Raw genomic sequence first — 24,585 nt, forward strand, 5'->3', positions numbered from 1 at the left:
ATTAGACCTTTTCCAGATGCATAGTTTGCAAAAATTTTCTCCCATTGTGTAGGTTGTCTGTTCACTCTGTTGATAAATTTCCTTTGCTGTGTAGAAGCTCTTAGGTTTAATAAGATCCTATTTGTCAATTTTTGTTTTGGTTGCAATTGCTTTTGGCATTGTCATCATGAAATCTTTGGCCATTCCTATGTCTAAGATGGTATTGCCTAGGTTGTCTTCCAGGGTTTTTTTTTTTAATTTTAATTTTTAGTTCTGGGGTACGTGTGCAGGATGTGCAGGTTTGTTACATAGGTAAATGCGTGCCACAGTGGTTTGCTGCACCTGTCAACCCATCACTTAGGTATTAAGCCCATCATGCATTAGCTATTTTTCCTAATGCTCTCCCCCACACCTCACCCCCGGACAGGCCCCAGTGTGTGTTGTTCCTCTTTCTGTGTCCATGTGTTCTTATTGTTCAGCTTCCACTTATAACTGAGAACATGTGGTATATTTGGTTTTCTATTACTGCGTTAGTTTGCTGAGGATAATGGCTTCCAGGTTGGCTGCATAGTATTCCATGGTGTATATGTACCACATTTTCTTTATCCAGTCTATCACTGATGAGCATTTAGGTTGATTCCATGTCTTTGCTATTGTGAACAGTGCTGCAGTGAACATTTGGGTGCATGTACCTTTGTAATAGAATGATTTTTATTGCTTTGGGTATATACCTCGTAATGGGATTGCTGGGTCAAATGGTATTTCTCGTTCTAGATCTTTGAGGAATTGCCACACTGTTCAATGGTTGAACTAATTTACACTCCCACCAACGATGTAAAACGTTCCCATTTCTCCACAGCCATGCCAGAATCTGTTGTTTCTTGACTTTTTAATACTGGCCGTTCTGACTGGCACGAGATGGTATCTTGTTGTGGTTCTGATTTGCATTTCTCTAATGATCAGTGATGCTGAGCCTTTTTCATATGTTTGCTGGCTGCATGAATGTCTTCTTTTAAGAAGTGTCTGTTCATGTCCTTTTCCCACTTTTTAATGGGGTTGTTTGTTTCTTGTAAATTTGTTTGAGTTCCTTTGTAGATTCTGGATATTAAACCTTTGTCGGATAGATAGATTGCAGAAATTTTCTCCCACTCTGTAGGTTGCCTGTTCACTCTGATGACAGTTTCTTTTGCTGTGCATAAGCTCTTTAGTTTAATTAGATCCCGTTTGTCAATTTTTGCTTTCGTTGCAATTGCTTTTCGTGTTTTTGCCATATAATCTTTGCCTATGCCTATGTCCTGAATGGTATTGCCTAGATTCTCTACTAGGATCTTTATAGTTTGGGATTTTACATTTGAATCTTTAATCCATCTTTAGTTAATTTTTATATAAGGTTTGAGGAAGGAGTCCAGTTTCAATTTTCTGCAAATGGATAGCCAGTTCTCCCAGCACCATTTATTGAATAGGGAATCCTTTTCTCATTGCTTGTTTTTGTAAGGTTTGTTGAAGATTAGATGGTTGTAGCTGTACTATCTTATTTCTGAGTTCTCTATTCTGTTCCATTGGTCTATGTGTCTGTTTTTGTACCAGTACCATGCTGTTTTGGTTATTGCAGCCTCATAGTATAGTTTGAAGTCTGGTAGCAAGATGCCTCCAGCTTTGTTCTTTTCTCTTAGAATTGTCTTGGCTATGTGGGCTCTTTTTTGGTTCCATATGAACTTTAGAATAGTTTTTTTCTAATTCTGTGAAGAATGTCAATGGTAGTTTAATGGGAATAGCATTAAATCTATAAATTACTTTGGGCAGTATGACCATTTTCACGATATTGATTCTTCCTATGAGCATGGAATATTTTTCCATTTGCTTGTGTCCTCTCTGGTTTCCTTAAGCAGTGGTTTGTAGTTCTCCTTGAAGAGGCCCTTCACTTCCCTTGTTAGCTGTATTCCTAGGTATTTTATTTTCTTTGTAGCAATTGTGAATGGGAGTTCATTCATGATTTGGCTCTCCACTTGCGTGTTGTTGGTGTACAGGAATGCTAGCAATTTTTGCACACTGATTTTGCTGAAGTTGATTATCAGCTTAAGAAGCTTTTGGGCTTAGAGGATGGGGTTTTCTAGATACAGGATCGTGTCATCTGCAAACAAAGACAATTTGACATCCTCCCTTCCTATTTAAATATGCTTTATTTTGTTCTTTTGCCTGATTGATTGTCCTGGCCAGAACTTCCAATACTATGTTAAATAGGAGTGGTGAGAGAGGGCATCCTTGTCATGTGCCAGTTTTCAAAGGAAATGCTTCCAGCTTTGCCCATTCAGTATGATATTGGCTGTGGGTTTGTCATAAATGGCTTTTATTATTTTGAGGTATGTTCCTTCAATACTTTGTTTATTGAGAGTTTTAAACATGAAGATATGTTGACTTTTATTGAAGGCCTTTTCTGCATTTATTGAGATAATCACGTGGTTTTTGTCTTTAGATCTGTTTATATGATGAATTACGTTTATTGATTTGTGTATGTTGAACCAGCCTTGCATCCCGGGACTGAAGCCAACTTGATCGTGGTCTTCTAGGGTTTTCATAGTTTTGGATTTTACATTTAAGTCTTTACTCTGTCTTGAATTGATTTTTGTATATGGTGAAAGGAAGGGGTCCAGCTTCAAGCTTCTCCATATGGCTAGCCAGTTCTCCCAGCACCATTTATTGAATAGGGAGTCCTTTCCCCATTGCTTCTTGTTGTCAGCTTTGTTGAAGATCAGATGGTTGTAGGTGTGTAGCCATATTTCTGGGCTCTCTATTCTGTTTCATTAGTCTATGTGCCTGTTTTCGTATCAGTACTATGCAGTTTTGTTTACTGTAGCCCTGTAGTATAGTTTGAAGTTGGGTAGCATGATGCTTACAGCTTTGTTCTTTTTGCTTAGGATTGCCTTGGCTATTTGGGCTCTTTTATGGTTCCATATGGATTTTAAAATAGTTTTTCCCTAGTTCTGTGCAGAATGTCATTAATAGTTTGATAGACATACCATTGAATCTGTAAATTGTTTTTGGCAGTGTGACCATTTTAATGATATTGATTTTTTTTTTATCCATGAGCATGGAATGTTTTTCCTTTGTTTTTGTCATCTCTGATTTCTTTGAGCAATGTTTTATAATTCTCATTGTAGAGATCTTTCACCTCCCTGGTTAGCTGTATTTCTGTATTCCTAGGTATTGTATTCTTTTTGTGGTAATTGTGAATGGAATTGCATTCCTGGCTTATTTCTTGGCATGGCTGATTTTGGTGATTTTTGTACATTCCTGGTGATTTTTGTACATTGATTGTGTATCCTGAAACTTTGCTGAAGTTGTCAGCTGAAGGAGCTTTTGGATTGAGATTATGGGTTTTTCTAGATATACTGAAAAAGTCTTTATTTCACCTTCACTTTTGAAATGTATACAAAATTAAATGACTATGGAAACTCAAATGATGTTTTTGAGACTATATCTGTGCTTTCACTCTAAAATTTGGGTCTTTTGCCTTACAAAAATGTAATCAATCATTGTATTACACAGTTACTTTTTTTAAAAACATTATTTATTATGATAAGTTATCAAGATTTGTGAGTTAATTTGAAGTGTTCATCCCCAGTTATCCTACTCATACTATCAAATTCAAACTTTTTTACCTTATTAGTTATGCCAGTTACTTCAGACATGCGGTGTAGGGTGTTATCATAGACAAAGATTTTGAGAAAACATTGGTGTTGTGTCACAGTTGACTGTCTTTGAAAAATCAAACACTGCTATGATGAAAGTTAGTATGAGGTTTATGTGACGAAGAGGTCATGTTCCCAAATCAGCACTTACTTTAAAAAACCCCGTTGTCTCAGACCAAAAGCTTCTTATATTGATAAGCAACTTCAGCAAATTCTCAGGATACAAAATCAGTGTGCAAAAATTGCTAGCATTCTTGTACACCAACAACAGGCAAGCAGAGAGCCAAATAATGAATGAACTCCCATTCACAATTGCTACAAAAAGAATAAATACCTAGGAATATAGCTAATAAGGGAAGTGAAGGACCTCTTCAAGGAGAACTATAAACCACTGCTCAAAGAAATCAGAGATGACCCAAACAAATGGAGAAACGTTTCATGCTCATGGATAGGAAGAATCAATATTGTGAAAATGGCCATACTGCCCAAAATAATTTATAGATTTAATGCTATTCCCATTAAACTACCACTGACATTCTTCACAGAATTAGAAAAAACTATTTTAAAGTTCTTGTGGAACAAAAAAAGAGCCCATATAGCCAAGGCAATCCTAAGCAAAAGAATAAGGCTGGAGGCATCACACTATCCAATTTTGAACTGTACTAAAGGCTACAGTAACCACAACAGCATGGTACTGGTACAAGAACAGACACATAGACCAATGGAACAGAATAGAGAACTCAGAAATGAGACATCACACCTACAACTGTCAGATCTTTGACAAAGCTGACAACAAGAAGCAATGGGGGAAAAGACTCCCTATTTAATAAATGGCACCAGGATAGGTGGTTATCCATATGTAGAAAATTGAAACTGGACCCTTTCCTCACACCATATACAAAAATTAACTCAAGATAGATTAAAGACTTAAATGTAAAACCCCAAACTACAAAGACCCTAGAAGAAAATCTAGGCAGTATCATCAGGATATAGGTATGGGCAAAGATTTCATGATGAAAATGCCAAAAGCAATTGCAACAAAAGCAAACATTGACAAATGGTATCTAATTAAACTAAACAGCTATTGCACAGCAAAAGAAACTATAATCAGAGTGAACAGACAACCTGCAAAATTGCGGAAAATTTTTGCAATCTATCCGTCTGACAAAAGTCCAATATCCAGAGCTTACCAGGAACTTAAATTTACAAGAAAAAAACAAACAACCCCATTAAAAAGTGGGTGAAGGACATGAACAGACATTTCTCAAAAGAAGACATACTTGTGGCCAGCAAACTTATGGAAAAGAGCTCAACATTACTGATTATTAGAGAAATGAAAATCAGAACCACAATGAGATATCATCTCATGCCAGTTAGAATGGCTATTATTAAAAAGTCAAAAAACAACAGTTGCTGGAGAGGTTGTGGAGAAAAAGCAATATTTTTACACTGTTGGTGGGAGTGTAAATTAGTTCAACCATTGTGGAAGACAGTGTGGCAATTCCTCAAAGAGCTTGAGGCAGAAATACCATTTGACCCAGCAATCCCATTACGGGGTATATACCCAAAAGAATATAAATCATTCTACCATAAAGATACATGCGTGCAAATGTTCATTGCAGCACTATTCACAATAGCAAAGACATGGAATCAACCTAAATGCCCACCAATGATAGACTGAATAAAGAAAATGTGGTATATATACACCACGGAATACTATGCAGCCATAAAAAGAATGAGATCATTTCCTTTGCAGGGACATGGATAGAGTTGAAAGCCTTTATCCTCAGCAAACTAATGCAGGAACAGAAAACCAAACACCACGTGCTGTCACTTATAAGTGGGAGCTGAATGATGAGAACACATGGACACATTGAGGGAGAACAACACACACTGGGGCTGGTCAGTGGGTATGGCAGGAGGGAGAGCACCAGGAAGAACAGCTAATGGATGCTGGGCTTAATACCTCGGTGATGAGATGATCTGTGCAACAAACCACCATGGCACATTTACCTATGTAAAAAACCTGCACGTCTTGCGCATGTACCCATGAACTTAAAATAAAAGTTGAAGGAAAAAAATGATGAACTGGCAAAATTAACCTTGAGAATCTTGAAAGAAAAGGGCTATGTGAGATGAACACAAGCAAGTTAAGCAGGGCCAAGCTGAACTTGTGATGAACTGGCTGGTTAATATTTAGGGACTGTACCTCTCCTTAAGACCAGAATCACACTCTTTGTGATGAGATACTCAAACTCCAAGGCTGCACCAGGAACTGAGACTGACCTGAAAGCAGCTAAATCAAGCTTGTCCTCTCATGCACACACCAGAGCCTTGATTTAGCATTACTTCTTTCCCCTCTTCTACCTCCAAAATACAGAGTTTACCCTACGGGAGCTAAATGAATATAGGATCACTAAACAACTTAACACATGAAATGATTCTAAGTGTAAATTTGATTTTAGATCATCCATCAATATTATACTGCAACTTGCAAAAGCAGTGATTTCTAGTGTTTCAGAGAGTCCTTGGGTCCTGTGGAGGGGTGAGGGCAGGAATGAGTGGGTGGGCTGTGGTCCTTCCAGCACCCTCCATCGGCCTTCACCTGACTGCAACATTCCCCATTGATCTGCTTTATACACTGGGCCTCCAAGTATGAGTTTGTTTGACAGATAGGTCCTACCATTTAAAAAAGGTGAAAGTGGCCAGGCTCAGTAGCTTACCCTGTAATCCCGGCACTCTGGGTGGCTGAAGTGTGAGGATCACTTGAGCCCAGAAGTTTGAGACCAGCCTGAGCAACACAGTGAGACCCCGTCTCAAAAAAAAAAAAAAAAAAAAAGATGAAAGTCATGGATATAAAGTATAGTTTCAATATTCTTAATTTTCCAGTGTCATAGCAGTTTCCTGAGCAATGCAGGTAGAGTGCCTGGTCAGGCCACCGAGGAGATTTCTTGCTGTTTTGTCAAACTGCCCATTAACTCCCTTAGGAGAGAAAGGGATGGGAAGTAAAGAAAGATACCCTTAAAACTTGTTTGCTCAATCTGTGAAATTTACCCCCTTTTTGTAATTTATTACACATATCCTTTGAGGGGATAGGTGGGGGAAAGACAGTTACCCAGCTCCTGTCCTGGTAAGGTCCACAGCAATTCAGGGCTTTCAGGGTTCCAAAGTTACACTGTGGGCTGGGACCAGGGATGCATTTTGACTTTGGTGGGCCTCAGGCACTTTTGCCTTTGGGGGCACTTCTTACCATAAAAATACTGAAAAAAAATTTTATGACTATGTTGGTATAAAAGTAAATATTATCCAGGCTGATTTTATTATTATATATTCATTATTACTATATCTATTTTTCTTCTGATTTTTTTATTTTTATTTCTTTAACTCATTATTATTGGACATTTATTGTATCTAATTTTTTACTTTTATAAACTATGCTGTTTTCTTTTGATTTTAAAATAAATTAAAAATAAAACATTTTTGTGGGTCCTTAAAATATCACGGGCCCTAGGCACTGTGCCTACTGAGTCTACTGGGTAAGTCAGCCCTGCTTGGGACAGGGAGATTAGGTTGGGGGAGGAGGACTCCTCTTCTTGTCTTAGTAGGACAGTTTTAAGTTAATCAATTATTTCGTATTTCACTTATAGTACCAATGTTCTCATTTTCTGGTTCCCCACCCACTACCCAGCACATTAATACTATGAATCGGACGTGAATGTCATTGGGGTGGAACTGGAGACAGATCAGAGAGATGGAATCGCACCCTTTCCCAGAAGACCAAGGTTTTCGTATGGGGCTCTGCTCATCAAGCTTAACTTCTTCGTTCATTGGGATGTTTTCCCAAGTAACTCTCCATTACTCATGCAAATGAGATTTTGGAAAGTCTGTCCCATCAGACTTTGTCAGACACGCCCAAACATGTTTGAATCCCATTTAGACTCAAGACAGGGCTCCCTATATTTCAAAAACGTTAGGGTTATTTTTATTAATCTTTTCTTTTGATCTGTAAGAATACCTTAAAAGATGAAGAATGAGAATAAGGGGTGTTTATAAGTAGATATTCTTATTTCCACTGTCTGTGCCTTAAGTTAGGCTCTTATCAGCTTTCACTTGGATCTTTACAGTTTCTTCAGGACCAACTTTCAGTTTTTACCTCCACTAAAGTTTATTCACCAGACAGTATTAATTTATTTTAAAATTTGGCTCGGGCCGGGCACAGTAGCTTACGCCTGTAATCCCAGCACTTTGGGAGGCCGAGGCAGGTGGATCACGAGGTCAGGAGTTCAAGACCAGCCTGGTCAACATAGTGAAACCCCGTCTCTACTAAAAATACAAAAATTAGCCAGGCATGGTGGTACACGCCTGTAGTCCAAGCTACTTGGGAGGCTGAGGCAGGAGAATCGCTTGAATCTGGGAGGTGGAGGTTGCAGTGAACTGTGATTGTGCCACTGCACACCAGTCTGGGCGACAGTGTGAGACCTCATCTAAAAAAAAAAATTTGGCTGGATATCTCCTGACTGCAGGATATAGTCGAATTCCAAACCATAGATAGCATAGAGGGTTCTTCATAATTTGACCTTACTAGCATTATTTTTTTCTATTTCCTTCTAGTTTATTCACTAGTTGTATCAGTCAGTTAATGCTATGTAACAAACTCTCAAAACTAATGGCTTAGTACCAAACAATATTATTATAGCTCTCACCTTTGTGGATTGGCTGGAGTCAGCTAATCTAGGCTGGGTTCTATTCTGGCTGGAGACTTTAGCTTGGTCAGCTCTGTTCCATGTGGCATATTTAGACCAGGGACCTCCATGCACTTTTATCCCCCTGGAACTAGTGGATTGACAAGGCATGCACTTCTCATAGTAACAGAAGAAGTTCAAAAGAGCAACCTGCAAGCTCTTGAGTCCTAGGGTAGGAATTGGCGCATCATTACTTTTGGCCCATTTTACTGGCTAAAGCAATAAAATGGATAAATCCAGAGACTGATGGATACATCCAGAGTCAGGAGGCAGAAAAATAAACTTTGCCTCTTGATGGAAAAAAACTGCAAAGTCACATGGCAAAAGGTGTGGACAGAGTGAGAGGTGAAAAATTGAGGCTGTTACTACAAAATTTACCACACCAGTAATCCACTGAATTTTAAAATTTCCTGAACATACCATGTCTGTTTATGAAAGGGATGATAAGGATTCATTCCAGGTCATTGAGTCATGAGGAACCTTGGAAAGTTTATTATTGCTTAAAGACTGTTGTGATGTCTCTTGCTTCTTGGTTCTGTGACTTCTTTGGTCCTTCCCTCACTGATTCTGTTAATCCAGACAGCCTTTCCATACCTCCTACATGATAAGAGTCTGTTTCTGATGCTTCCAACTGAAAACCTTGAGTGAATAGCTTGATAACTTGAATAATCTCATTGCTTCTGCCCAAAGATTGTCTTTTTTGCAAAGTGAGAGAAGGGAAATGAAAGAAGTGAATAATGTGGTAAAAGTTTCCACAGCTTCATATAAATGAAATTAATGGAGTGATTTCCCTTTTGAATTAGAATCTGGCTGTGAGCAAAACCATGTTAGAGAACCAAATAAGCACACAACCATGGGGCTCATCACTACCTCTTGGAAGTGCAGCTGGGGATGGGGAGTGAGGGAGCCAATGTGAAGGTGCTTTCCATCCTAACCCTGTTTGAGTACAGTAAGTGACACATGTGCACCTGCCCCAGGGGAAGAGAAAGGATCTGAAAATCAATCTAAGGAGTGTTTCTCCACTTGCAGTTCTCTTTGTATCCACTGGACACATTTAGTTTCTACTTCTTTCTTAAGAACTATTTTAAGGAAGTGCTGCCTTCTATTCTAAATATAATATTCCCCTTCCTTGCCCGAACTCCTTGGTACAAGTTTACTTTGTGCCTCTCTTACAACATGTATTATTGTTATTTATCTACACATCAATATATATGTTCATCTAAGCTGTGACTACGTAAGTGATCATAATAGACTTTTGTCTTTCTATTTTTAGTAGGATGGATCAAATGAATGCTGAATTTGTTTTATAAGACCATAAACAATCTGGAGGCAAGATTATATATCTTTTGCTTTTTCATCCTTCATATCACCTCATATAATTCCTTGGACTTAGAAGTCACTCTATAAATAAATATTTGTTGAATGATGTAAACAAAAATATGCTTACTCTTGAGGCTCTGAATTTTATTATTGAAGTATTTATTTATGTTATTGAATCCTCTGTGAGATTAGGAGGCTTAAGAGAATATTCTTGTGGATTCTTCTTAAAATTTATCATTTCGTCTCCCAGATCCGTATGAGAAAAATTTGGAGGAGATGGAATTTAGTATGGAGAAGAGATAACTGATGGCTGATTATTAATGCTCTTTCACAGGTGATATGAATCAATCACTCTTCATCTTAATTAGGGAAGGTATATATATTACCTAAAATATAAACATAGGTTAGATGTTATTAAATACAGATTTCTGTTTGTTAGGGGACTTACAGGGTTTCTCTCATTGGCTTTGTTTAATAATAGGATAAAGAACTATGTTCTTGGTGTGGGCTTATGACAAGTCTTGCCTACAGAAAGCTCTTTAGTTTTCTGTAATTCCATGGTTTTCACAAATACTGTAGCAATGACACATGGAATGTGTCTTTCAAAATTACTGACAATATAGTGAAATGTTAGATGATTAAATGCATTTCGTGATATTTGGGATAATTATGTGGGACGAAGGAGGGCATATTAAGTATTACACGGTATGTTTTGTTAACACGTGTACTTTGTGTTTTTCCTAAGGATCTAGCACAAACTACCTCACTTTTTTTTTTTTTTGAGTCTCCCTCTGTTGCCGAGGCTGGAGTGCAGTGGCATAATCTTGGCTCACTGCAACCTCCACCTCCCAGGTTCAAGCAATTCTGGTGCCTCAGCCTTCCGAGTAGCTGGGATTACAGGCGTCCACCATCATGCCCAGCTGATTTTTGTATTTTTAGTAGAGATGGGGTTTCACCATGTTGGCCAGGCTGGTCTCGAACCCCTGACCTCAAGTGATCCGCCTGCCTCAGCCTCCCAAAGTGCTGGGATTACAGGTGTGAGCCACTGTGCTGAGCCAAACCAGCTCACTTTTTAATGGGTTTTGTAAAGCAATATATATCTTTTAAAAAGGCTAAGAAAAATTACGCAATAACAGGTAATAATGAAGAAACACCTACCTAAATAATAAAAATTATGAGATTTTGAGATTTTAGGTTCTTTAGGAAATGCCATGAAATATCTGAAGAGCTAGAGTTTTAGAGACTTTTTAAAGTTGTTTATTTCTGTGCAACAAATCACCCCAAAATATAGCAGCTTAAAACAATGCACATTTAGTTCACACAGTTTTTGTGGGTAGTGAATCTAGGAGCAACTTATCTATGTAATTCTAGCCTGTGGGGTTGTGTCAAGATCTTGTCTGGGGGTGCTATCGTTTGAAGACTTGATTGAGACTGAGGGATCTGCTCCCAGGATGCCTCAGTCATAAGACTGGCAATTTGGTGCTGGTTGTTGGCAGGAGACCTCCCCATAGGACTGCTTAAGTGTTGTTATCACAAGACAGATGGCTTCCCCTAGAACGAGTGATCTAGAGAGGGCAATGTGGAACTTGCCATATATTTTTTTGAAATAGCCACACACTGTAATTTCTGCTGTATCTTATTGATTACATAGGTCTGCCCTATTCATTGAGGAGGTGACCATTCAGGAGGTGGGAATCATTGGGGATCATCTTGGACAATAGTTACTAGAGCCTTTTTGAAATAAGATCTGCAAGTGGTACTACAAATGTTTTTGTTGAACATCAGGATAGGTGAACACATATTAATTTGTTGAATTTTATATTAGTTAATATTAGTTAACATTTTGAACGGTTTTACAATAGAAAACATGTAAGAAAATTACTGGAATTCATTGTTTGATTCAGGAACAGCAAAAACAGTATTTTTGAGATGTAGTGTCATTTGGTAAGACATAGCAAATATGTTTCCATCCTTCCTCAGTGATGTGATTTGGCTCTGTATCTCCACACAAATCTCATCTTTAACTGTAATCTCACATGTCTAGGGAGTGTCCAGTAATCCCTATGTGTTGAGGAAGGGAAATGATTGGATTATGGGGGCAGTTCCTCATTCTGTTTGTGATAGTGAGTGAATTCTTATGAGATCTGATGGTTTTATCAATGGTATTTTTTCCTTTGTGCTCACACTGTCCTGCTGCCTTGTGAAGAAGGTGCCTGCTTCACCTTCCACCATGATTGTAAGTTTCCTGAGGGCTCCAGCCATGCAGAACTGTGAGTCAATTAAACCTCTTTACTTTGAAAATTACCTGTCTCGGGCAGTTCTTTATAGGAGTGTGAAAACAGACTAATACACTCAGTTTGTGTCTTGGGAATTTTAGTTTTATGGAATACTGTTAACTAAATAAACAAAAGAGGCATATTAACTTTCAAAATTCATTGATATAGATGCATAATTATTTTCATGTGGTCTTATATTAAAATATGAGATAAGAACTGCATTTCCCCTCCCTCCATCCCTTGACCCAGAACCCAGCTCTTCTTCACATTTATTTTTCACTAGCATAACTAAAACTGGTACATCCTCTGATATTTATACTCTTATCCTCATCTCTCTAAATAAATTAGATTCCTATTGAACTTGGAGCCTGTGCATAATAATTATGCTTGATTAAATTTACCGCTTTGCATTTTGAAAAACATTATTCTTCGTCCGTTGTTTTCATCTCTCTAACTAACTGAAACTTCTTGAGTGAAAGAATCTTGACTTATATTTCTCTTGGATTCCTAGCCCTGGAGTGCTGTGGCACAGTGCTGCTTGCATAGCTCGTCATAAGTCACTCAACAGTTGGTACGTAATTCAAAGGGATGTCATACCTGAAATATCAGATGCTATAACCTAGAATCAGGCATATTAACTTAGATTTCACCATAGCCTTCTGAAACAAAAAGTCTGGATTTTTTGTTGTCTTTTCTAGTATGAATGTCAAGGAATAAAGAATAGTGCATTACCCAACCATAGGCATTATCATATTCTGGAAATATTTTTTTCTATTGCATTGCATCTGTTTTAGATGACTTGATTTAAACAAGCTTTTCATGAATGCCTCTTTTTTTTTTTACTAAAAGCACTGTAGTTTTCTTGTATAGGGTAGCTATCAGAGAAGTGATATGATAAAAAGTAGAATTTACTTGAAACCCAATAATGTTATGTTTCTGGAACTGCTGTAGTTTTTGAACAGGTTTAAGTAATGGACTATGTTCTGTTAGGACTTTGCGTAAAAGATGCTATACACATTTAGTTATAGATAGTGCCTGTAGCAATTTTGATGTTTAAATTTATATGGCAGCTGTTCAAATTCCATTTTTTTTCTTTATCAAATCACATTTTTAGAGCCAACAGGTCTATGGAATACAGGGTCCAGTCACCCAGAGCAATCATATAAATGTTTAATTTAAAGAGTCACAAGGGGTAAGAACGGATGTCAAGCAGCCCTGATACATTCTTGTGCCTGTAAGGACGATTCCACAGGCCAGTGCCATCAGGATTTTGCCGCAGGAAGCAAGAGAAAGTTAATGCAGATCAGGACAGTTTCTCAAGAAAGTAATCTGTGTGGACAAATATTGTTTAGGGCCATACAATGCCTTTTCTTTCCTTCTTTCTAAACCTTGAGCTTTACAGTAAGTTATCTAAAGGCAGTGCAGCTTGACTAAGTGCTGATGAAATCATAAAAGGGTATATTTTAGAAACACTCTTTTGGCCTATGCTATTTGGGCCAGTGTCATTTGAGGAGAACCTGGATTGCATGACGAAGAGTAGAGGGCAGCTGCTCTCTCTACTCCTTCTTTTAATGATGATTGAGAAAATACTGGGCCTGCCTAACAGGCCACAGGAACACTGCTGCTTCTGTTGCTGTCCATCTGCTTGAAGCAGTTTAGGGGAAAGACCATGTGGTCTGTTTGTTTTGAATACTAAACAGCACCCTTTAAGCCTCAAAGCTTTGGTTTCAGTGTCTGTGAAATTTGGGTGTCCTTCGGGTTTTACTGATCCTGCAAGGTCCTTCCAGCTTGGACATTTTGGATTCTGTTACATGCCATAGGTGGAAACTGCTCTATGAAACACATTAAAAAAATGTATCCAGAATTGTGAAGCTGGACTGCTTACAGATTTATAAATTTTCAATTGTGTACGGAGTTAAAAAAATTTGTTTAACACTTTGGCAGACTCTGTGGAGAATGTAGAAATAAACGACTAGTTACAGTTTATAACTCAGGGAGACAAGGTAGAATTAATACACGTTAAACAAAATACTAATTGTGCTACTTAAAATTTTTCTTTTTGATTTTTTTTAGTCCAAAATCCAAATTTTCTGATTCAAGTCAATTTTTATGTCTCAGTCATTTTTTTTTGTTTGTTTTCCTGACATTTCCTAAGGCACTGTTTTGGTAGTTTATAATTTTTGTTACTTTCATGATTTTGTTCCTTTTCTCATTTTCTAAATTTCTGAATTTGGTTTTGGTGAATTGATTTTCTGTCTGAATAACTCTACAGATTATTTTGGGAATTTTAGGTATATAGTAGTAGCCTCTTCAAGTAACAGTTATGTGGTTAGTTCATTTCTTATAATTATGTTCTTTTCTGTTTCATATCTAGAATTTCCAGTATAATGTCAAATTATGGTGGTACCAATAGGCGTCCTTATTTTGCTTTTTATTTTAATGTGAACAATAACTATTATTATTTATGACACTTTCTGTTTGCATGTATTCTATCATTTAATCCTCATAATAAGCATATGAGGTATGTGCTATTATTATTCCCATTTTACAAACTTGAGAGGTTGAATAATTTGCTTGAGAATGTCCTAAAGTGACTGAGTCAAGATTTGAAGCCAAAAGCAGAGCATGTGTGTTCAACCACTTTATCATTCCACCTTCCATGTGATTTACACTTGAGAGTACCATGAAGATCATTGTATGTTTTTACATTTGACTTATAAATTAATGGATTTCCTAATGTTGAATAAAGCGCATTATTTTTACTCTCACCTGTTACCTCTATATCGATTTGGGTTTCTTTGCTATTAAACTTTAGATCGAACACTAACAAAATTATTGTTGTCAATAAAATATTTTTTTACATTACATGTCTTTTTTTTTATTTCTCTGGCTTTACTAGACTATAGACAAACAAAAATTAATCCTTGTGTCACTGGGCAATGTAGTAACTGTCACGTATAAATTTTACTGCTATGTTAGTTAAAAATGTCTAAGGAGCAGGGAAATGACATTTGTTGTGTACCTACTATTTTCAAGTGCTCATCACATCCAATTACTTTTTTTTTACACCGAGGTGAATTCACATAATGTAAAATTAACCATCTTACAGTACACAATTCAGTGGCATCAACATTTGCAATGTTGAGCAGCCATCACCTTCATTTAGTTTCAAAACCATTTCATCCTTCCAAAAGGATACACTATACACATTAAACAGTCATTTGCCATTCCCCATACCCTACAGGCCCTGGCAACAACAAGTTGGGTTTGTTCTCTATAGATTTACCTATTCTGGATGTTTCATATAAATGGAGTCATACAATTTATGACCTGTGGTGTCTGGCTTCTTTCCATTAGTGTAATGTTTTCAAGATTCATCCAACATCGTGGCATACATCAGTACTTCATTACTTTTGTTGGTTGAATGGTATTCCATTGTATGGATATACCAAATTTTGTTTATTCATTCATCCATGAATGGACAGTTGGCTTGTTTACACTTTTTGTCTATTGTGAATAGTGCTGCTATAGCATCAGTGTACAAATATCTATTGAAATACCTGCCTTCAGTTTTTTTTGGGCATATTCCTAAAAGGGGAATTGCTGGGTCAATTGGTAATAATATGCAAGTTTTTGAGGAACCATCAAACCTTTCCACAGTGGCTGTGCCATTTTACATTCCCGGTAGCAGCATACGAGGATTCCAGTTTCTCTGCATCCTAGTCAAGTCTTGTTATTTTCTTCCTTTTTTTTTTTTTTTTTTGTTATAGCCATCCTAGTGAGTATAAAGTGGTATCTCATTGTGATTTTGATTTGTGTTTCCCTGATCATTTGTGTTGGTCATCTTTTCATGTGCTTGTTGGCTTTTGTATATCTTCTTTGGAGAAATTTCAAAAATACTTTGCCCAATTTTTGACTATATAGAAACGAAAATTTGTTGTCTGTCTCCTATGATTATATTCTCACTTTCGCCAAACAATTCACAGAGTTTTATAATTCACAGCAGAGAGTTAGTGCTATGACTTCCAGAATATTCTTGTTGTATGTTAGTGTCAAAACTCTTTCAAAGGAAAGAGTACTAGACAATTTTCTGTTGCGTGGTGATATTAATGACAGTGATTCTGAGAGGAAAAAACTTGCTTTTCTTGTATGGGAAATGCTTAATTGAGAAATGCAAAAGTTGTTGACACTAGAGAATGATTAGTTAGAGGATCATGGTCAGAGATAGTGGGGTGGCCAGGACACTTACAACTGGTAGGAAGAGGAAGGGAGTGAAATTCTTAAGCTGAATAATCAGGATATTTCCTTTGAAGCTTCTTTCTGCTGTTTTTTTCTACCTTAAAAACTACTTGTGTTATTGCCAAAGAGTATTATTAACTTCAAAGCCAGGAGTCCATTGCCCATTTTTAATTTCTTTTGGTCTTTTTGTTAACTTCTAAGACTTCCTTATATATTCCTAATACTAGACCCTTGTCAGGCAAATGATTTACAAATATTTTCTCCCATTCAGTGGGTTGCATTTTTACTTTCTTCATAGTGTCCTCAATGCACAGAAATTTTAAATTTGGTAAAATCCAATTTGTCTATTTTTTCTTTGGTTGCTTATGCTTTTGTTGTTATATCTAAGAAGCTATTGTCAAATCCAAGGTAGTGAAGATTTATTCATATGTTTTCTTCTAAGAATCTTACAGTTTATAGGTCTTACATTCAGGTATTTGACCCATTTTGAGTTAGTTTTTGTATATCATATGAGATAGGGGTCCAACTTTATTTTTTTGCATGTTGATATTCAGTTGCCCCAGGACCATTTGAAGAGTATATTTGTTTCCCATTGAATGTTTTTGGCACCTTTGTCAAAAGTCGATTGAGCATGGGTTGGATGAGTTTATTTTTGGACTTACATTTATTCCATTGATCTAGATGTCTATCCTTATGCTAGTATCACACTGTTTTGATTATTACAGTTTGAGAGTAAATTTTGAAATAGGGAAGTGTAAGTCCTCCAGCTTTATTTTTCTTTTTCAATATTGTTTTGCCTATTCAGGGGAACTTTCAATTCCATATGAATTTTAGGATCAGTTTTTCTATTTCTGAAAAAAAGGCCCTTGGGTTTTTGATAGGGATTGCAAAGAATCTGTAGATAGCTTTGGGGAGTCTTGCCATCTTAACAATATTAAGTCTTTTAATCCATGGACATAGGATGCCTTTTCTTTCATTTAGGACTTCTTTAATTTCTTTCACCAATATTTTATACAAGTCTTGTGCTTTTTTGGTTAAATTTATTTCTAAGTATTTTATTCTAATTTATGGCATTTTAAATGGAATTGTTTTCTTAATTTTGTTTGTAGATTGTTCGTTGTTTGGAAATAAAACTTATTTTTACGTATTCACCCTGTACCCTACAACTTTAGTGAATTAGTTTATTAGCTCTAGTAGGTTTTTTTGTATTCTTTATGATTTTCTGTATATGTGTAATCATATTCATTTGCAAATAAAGAGATTTTTTAGAATTACTGATTTTTATTACTCTGATGACAGTGAACTTGGGGCAGTGTTCTTTGTGTGTTTCTGCTCTGAGGTCATTGAACTTAGGGGGTTTGTAGCTGTTACGATATTTGGAAAATTTTTGGCCATTTGTGTGTGAATATTTTCAGTCACTCCCCATATCCCTTTCTGGAACCTCAATTAAATATATGTTTGACTGAGTATTTGTTCATTTTATTTCAGTTTTATTTCTCTCTGTGGTTCATTTGGCATGGTTCCTGTTGATATGCCTTAAAGTTAACTGACATTTTCTTCTACAATGTCTTTCTCTTCTGTTAATTCCACTCAGTGAGAATTTTATTTTAGATGATGTATGTTCTATCTATAGATGTCACATTTCATTCTGTTTCTTACATTTGCTCCTCTTTATGCTTACATTTTTATTTAATGTTGAACTCTGAAAATATTTATATTAGAAGTTTAAGATCCTTATTTGTTAATTCCAAAATGTATGTCATTTCTGGGTCTTTTTGTATGATTTTCTTCCTGGTTATGTATCACATATTTGTGCTTCTTCATGTGACCAGAAACTTCTGATTGGATGTTGGACATTATGAATTTTACATTGGGTTTTATTGACTTCCTTTAAAGAGTGTTGGAGTTTGTTCTAATAGGCAGTTAAGTTACTTGAAGAGCAGCTTGATTTTTTCAAGAATTATTTTAAAGCATTGTTAACGTCCACAGAAGACTTTACTCAAGGGTTAATTTAGCATTACTACTAACAGATGATCCTTCTGGCCTTTATAATGAATGTACCACGTATCTTGCATGTCTGGTGGGAGACCTAATGAATCCCAACCTTGTGTGAGCTCTGGGAATTGTGACTTACAGCTCTTTCCTAATTGTTTTCTTCCCTGGCAGGGTTTCTTTGTCTAGCCTCATGGGTTTCCCCATTGCATGGGCAGACTTTCAGCCAAAGACTCAAGGACCCTATGCCGATTTCTGGAGCTCTTTCTCTATGCAGTGCCCTCATCTCCACACTGTTCCTTACAAATTCTAGCCCCTTTGTCCTCCTCTCATCTGATTTCTGTCTCTTCAATTTAGTAAGATACTTGGGCTTTGTTTGGCTTTTGCCTTTTTGTGCCATGTTCTGGAAATTGTGTCAGGCAGAAATCAGGTAATTGTAGCTCTTACCTTATTTGTTTCCATTCTCTGTCATCACAGTTCTGCACTGCCTGTTGTCAAATCCTAAAAGAGTTGCTGTAATATTTTGTCCAGTTTTATAGTTATTTATAACAAGAGGACAGAAGTAGAAGCCAATGGCCTGAATTAGATCCTTTTAATAAAGCAAATAAAAAGCAGAAAAATAAGAGTTTTAAGGTACAATGGGAGTTTGAATCTTGCCATTGACATTACTAAAAGGCTAGAAGAAAAAGGGACCTTAAAAGTTCATGTAGGCCAGGCACAGTGTCTCATGCCTGTGTAATCCCAGCACTTTGGGAGGCCAAGGAGGAAGGATTCCTTAAGGCCAGAAGCTCAAGATCAGCCTAGGCAATGTAGAGATACCCCATCTCTACAAAAAACAAAAACATTAGTTGAGTGTTATGGTATGCATTTGTAGTCCATGCCACTCAGGAGGCTGAGGTGAAAGGAACGCTTGAACCCAGGAGTTTGAGGTTATAGGGAGCTATGATTGCACCACTGCATTCCAGCATGGGTGACAGAGCAAGTCTCTGTTTCAAAAAAAAAGTCATGTAGTTGAATGCCTATTTAAAAAGTAATAAGACTGAGGTGAAGGAAAGCAAAATAATGTGCCTGTTGATGCCTGATTTGTGGCTTCACAGTTTGGATGAACAGAACCTGGGTCTCTTTATTCCTAGACCATTGTTAGTAATTGGAGTGTACTGTCTTCTTGCCATCTCAACTGAGTAGAGAGTGTATCATTGCAATTGTCATTAGCTATGGTAAAAATGATACTAACAGTCCATCCAGTGAGGTTTTAAGCATATTCCCTCTTGCCCTTGGTTGCATTAAATTTTAGTTTTGATTTTATCTTTCTTGTGCAGTGTTTTATAGCATCTGACTTAATAGCATTTTTTATAGCATCTGACTTAATATTACCTAATTATCTTGTTAAATCTAAAAATATATTTATAGAGATCAGCAAAAAGCCATGAAATTGAAAACATAGACAAAAATATTTTTATTTTTATGTATGTATTTATTTATTTTTTAAACAGAGTTTCCCTCTTGTTGTCCAGGCTGTAGTGCAATGGCATGATCTCAGCTCACTGCAACCTCTTCCTCCTGGGTTCAAGTGATTCTCCTGCCTTAGCCTCCCAAGTAGCTGGGATTACAGACATGTGCCATCATGCCTGGCTAATTTTGTATTTTTACTAGAGTTGGGGTTTCACTATGTTGGTCAGGCTCGTCTCAAATTCCTCACCTCAGGTGATCCACCCATCTTGGCCTCCCAAAGTGCTGGGATTTCAGGCATGAGCCACCACACCCTTACTTTATTGTTTTTTCTTTATTCATTTACCATGTATTATTGACTAGTTTATATGTCTCTATTTTTCATTTACTACACAAATTGACTAGCATTTTAGTATAATGAATAATGTGCCTCAATGATTTTAAAAATTGGCATCACTTTGTTTCCTTTTCTCGTTCAAGGATATTTCTTTAATGGGAAAAATGTACCTCAAAACATCACCTATGCAAGTAGAAACACCTGAGATACAAGCAGAGTATAAATTCCAGATGGGTGCTGAGGAATCGCAAATGGTAAAGTCTTTAATAAAAATCCTCCTTGCCTCTGTTAAAGTAACAGCATGCTTCCTGTTGCTTGAATGTTTATATAGAGAGTTAAAAAAATTTCTCTGATATATTTTAGAAGTGTGTTTACCTGTGAGAACATCTAACTTGATACCACACTGGGAGTCTTGGCCATTTTGGCTCACTGTTGCTGGCTACCAGGGACCTTCTGAGCTAAGGTCCCAAACTCTTTTTAGAAGGGGAAGATTTTAACAATTCTGATTTAGAGACATTTAGATCTAGAAGGTAGTTGGATAATTAATTAAAAATTGTTAGCTTCTAAGAAAGCATTACTTTTGTCTGTATTCATCTAGAAGAATTGTTAAAAGCATTGTAAGGGGAGAATTTGGTTGAGAAATATGGACAGTTGGTGACAGAAATTTGTTTTGGAAATAAAGCTTTCTTTTTATCTGTCATTGGTAAAATAACCATTGAATTCAAAGTAATCTGGAACATATTCCTTGTGAATGGAAAGTATCTCCTTGTGTATAGAAACTCACATTTACATAGAAAAGTGATAGCCTGAAGGCCAGTTCCTCTACAAAGAGTTCATAAAATGTTACCATTAAATAACAAGCTCCTTTGGTTCCTGAAAATATGACCCCCACATACATAAAATTGTGATCATATTTCATTTTTAGGTTAGCATATCATGTTCAGAAAGTGCATGGAATTTTTTCTTTTCACAAAAACTACGGGTCCTGTAATGTTAGAGTTACCACAAATGGTAGAACTACTAGAGTTTGAGATGCTTTGGGGCCATATCTCTTTCTCCTTTCTATTCTTATCACCAGCCTCATGATCCAGCATGAAATGGTACTAGTATCCCTTTGTAATAGAATGTGGATATATCAATTAGGAAGCCTTACCACATATGCTATGGACTTAAGACTGACATCTAGGGTAGCTGCCTCTGGTTGCCACCGTTTGCAAATAGATATCAAAACTTCTGACCTCGACGCCTCTAACAGGTATAGTAAACTGAAAATACAATATCAGTTAGGTTTAGCAAAATAGAAATCTTCATTAATAGAATAAACTTAATGCCATTCACTACATTCATGTAAAGTATAAGGAAAGATACCATTTTGAAGGAAACTGTGAAAAAGGCAACAGTCAGATATCTAGCTTAGATATCATCTTGATTATTTAAAATAAAGAGTTAAACAAAAATATTAATGTATTTTTAATTCTGCTGGAACTATTCCCTAAGCATTGACATTTACAGGCAATCACTGGACCTCTTCTGGCTTCTGGCTTTTTATAAGGAAGCTGACCCACTTCTTTAGAGGTAAAATACCTTTCGACTTGGTACCAGGTCATGGATGCTTCCATCCATCCCTCTTGCCCTCAGACATCAGACTCCAGCTTCTTTGGCCTTTGGACTCTTGGACTTACACTAGTGGTTTGCCGGGGGCTTTTGGGCCTTTGGCCACAGACTGAAGGCTGCATTGTCAGATTCCCTACCTTTGAAAATTTTGGACTTGGACTGAGTCACTATTGGCTTCTTTCTTCCTCAGCTTGCAGAGGACACACACAGAAACTAAGTACAAAAAAGATATATCCCTTGTAAAGATGTGATTCAAGCGAGTGGAGCAGCTGAATGGCTCCCTGCTAAATATTCAAATGTGCCCCACCCTCTTGCAGTTAGATGGGGTCATGTAGCTGTTTGTGGCCATGGGGTGTGAAGGAAAGTGATATGGTCCCTGTTCTGTGGTGACCATAGAAGCTGTGTTCTGGTGTGAAGGAACTACAACCTGGAAGCAGCCTAGATGGCTGAGCTACCATGAGAAATATACCTGCCCTAAAGAGCCACTTTGATTTGTAGTGAACACACTGCCCCAGTGTGTTGAACCACTAATTTTTTTTTTTTTAGTTGGGCATAGCCTATCCTGATGACCAGTGACAAAAATGAGGCTAAAAAAGTTTAAGTAACTTGGCTAAGGTCAAACATCTATTAATTAACAGATCCAGGATTTGAATTCAGTCCCATCTGGTTAAAAACATTTTCTTAATCTTACCATAACACTATCCAGTAGCTTTATAAAAACATGAGCTCCTGCTTGATGACTTGTGATATGGAAAAAAAAAGAACCAACATGAGCTCAAGATTAAAGTTCTATTTTACAAAATTAAATTTATTGGTCTAGCTATACCTTCTTGCATAATAAAGAAAATTTCATAGTATTTGGTATTGTATGCCATCTTTTACCCATAACAACTGTGGGGTGGCTGTAGTTTCTGAGACAAGGGCTGAGGAAAATAATTTGCCAGCCTTCACATTTTTCTTAAGTCAATTTGAGCTTCTCTTTCTAAATCTTCAGAGGAAACTTATCACCTATGCTTAGTTTCAAGCGTGCGTTTTCATATTCATCTTGTTGTCAGATAGAAACTGTTGCATCACTGAAAAGCCTAGAAGGACCAATTAAGAAAAAAAAGCATTCTTGCACATTTACTTTTTCCAACAGAGTGTGCATAAGGAACTTCCTGAAACCATGTCAAGTATTCTCCAGATTGAACAAGAGGATATAGAATGGGGACCCTCAGAAGCAGAAAGCATAGTATTTAAACCTCAGGAAATTTCGCAAGTTCAGCCAGCAGAGGAATTAAGTAAACCTTTGGAAGATGGACAGCCCACAAGTGATTCAAAAGAAGCCAAGCGGGTGTCTTTAACGGTAAGAAACTATTTATGTTGGAAACACTTAAGAGTTGTGAGAATTGAGGATGTGCAGGTGTGAAGAATTGGCCCAGGCAAGGACCAAGGTATGGGGCTGGGGGCGGGGGTGATGGTGTGTTCACTCTGAAAAGGGGGCCTCGGAAGTGCAAGATGCCCACTTAGGAAAAGAAAACATGTTTTTTGAGGGTTTCTAGTGTCAACTCTAATTGCAACTCTGGGGAGAGAAAACAGGTTTTCAAGGAGGGAAGGAATGTTTAGGTCTTTCAGAAATTGGCCAAGAATCTTCTAGTTACCATCTCGAAGAAGTCAGGAATTGTAGTCCAGGAAATAGAACTTGGTGAATTTTATAGCTTTTATAACTTTACCTCATTTAGGTTCATACTAACCCCTGAGTCTTTTTCTACTGTGAGAATGTTTACAAGATTCATTTTATCCATTGTTTACATAATTTTTATCATATTTGCATATCACCCTGCCTTTACTGTAGGGTTTAAGTTTCCTCTTATCCATGGCTTTACTTTCTGAGGCTTTAGTTAGTTGTGGTCAACTGCAGTGTGGAAATAGATGAATACACATAGGACAATAAGATATTTAGAGAGAGAGAGAGAGAGAGAGAGAGACCATATTCACATAACTTTTATTACAGTATGTTATAATTGTTCTATTGTATTATTAGTTATTGTTGTTAATCTTATACTGTGCTTAACTTATAAATTAAGCTTTATCATCAATATGTATGTATGGGAAAGAGCATAATGTATATAAGGTTCAGTACTATCCAAGGTTTCAAGCATCCACTGGGGTTTGGAACATATGCCTCACAGATAAGGGAGGATTGTTGTATTAATTCTTTTCATTAATTTGAGTCACTTTTTTACTTAAATAAATTTATTTAAAAATAGATATATTATTAGTATTAAAAAAAACAGCCCCTTTTCCTTGAACCACAGCATATCATCTTGATTATCACCAGAAATCCTCTCCCAGACTGATTCAGATGGATGCCCCTTCTTGGGTAAACAGCTTTTCTGGGTAATTCCTCTACTTCTGGGTCATTCCTCTACTTCTGGGTCTCCCCTCCCCACCAATGACTATGTTCCCAATACGCTTCACTGAGGTCAACTGGCCATTACTCATTCTTCAATTTTTGCTGGAGACTCCCAACTCTGAAACCTGGGATTTGTCTGTGGCCTTCCTCTTCCCTTGCTGTTTACATATAAATCAGTCTCCAAGGCTTGGAATTTCCCAAATATTATTCCCAAATGTTATTTTTCTTCTCTTTTCTAGTTACCCCATCCTAGTCTGGGTCCTGGTGACCTTATGTCTGAATTAATGCAGTAGTTATTCTTCATTTCTCAAGCCCTGTTTTATCAGGTTTATCCTACATGACACTAGCCTATTGATCTTCCATGAATAACAGGTAATAAAGAAGATCCACAAGTAATAGTTGACCAGAGGAAATCCACCACTGCTTCCAGGGACAAGGGTCTTATCCTGTGGTTGGTGACTGACCCCATCAGTCATGCTCTTTACAAAGCATGCATTTGGATGTTTCTAAGAAGCATTCTAGGAAGAATGTTTTGATCAGAGTGACTTGGTGA

General features: G+C 37.0%; 1 protein-coding gene across 1 annotated transcript in view; it reads left to right on the forward strand.

The window, feature by feature from the left end:
- The window catches only part of TTC6 (tetratricopeptide repeat domain 6), a 227,296-nt gene that overhangs the window by 48,807 nt on the left and 153,904 nt on the right, over positions 1-24,585 (forward strand). The window contains exons 3-4 of the mRNA XM_054530057.2: positions 20,167-20,277; positions 22,776-22,982. Of these exons, the coding sequence (XP_054386032.2) occupies positions 20,167-20,277; positions 22,776-22,982 (318 nt within the window). The remainder of the gene's footprint in view (positions 1-20,166; positions 20,278-22,775; positions 22,983-24,585) is intronic.

Source organism: Pongo abelii, chromosome 15, assembly GCF_028885655.2.
Source record: "Pongo abelii isolate AG06213 chromosome 15, NHGRI_mPonAbe1-v2.0_pri, whole genome shotgun sequence".
NCBI classification, from domain to species: domain Eukaryota; kingdom Metazoa; phylum Chordata; class Mammalia; order Primates; family Hominidae; genus Pongo; species Pongo abelii.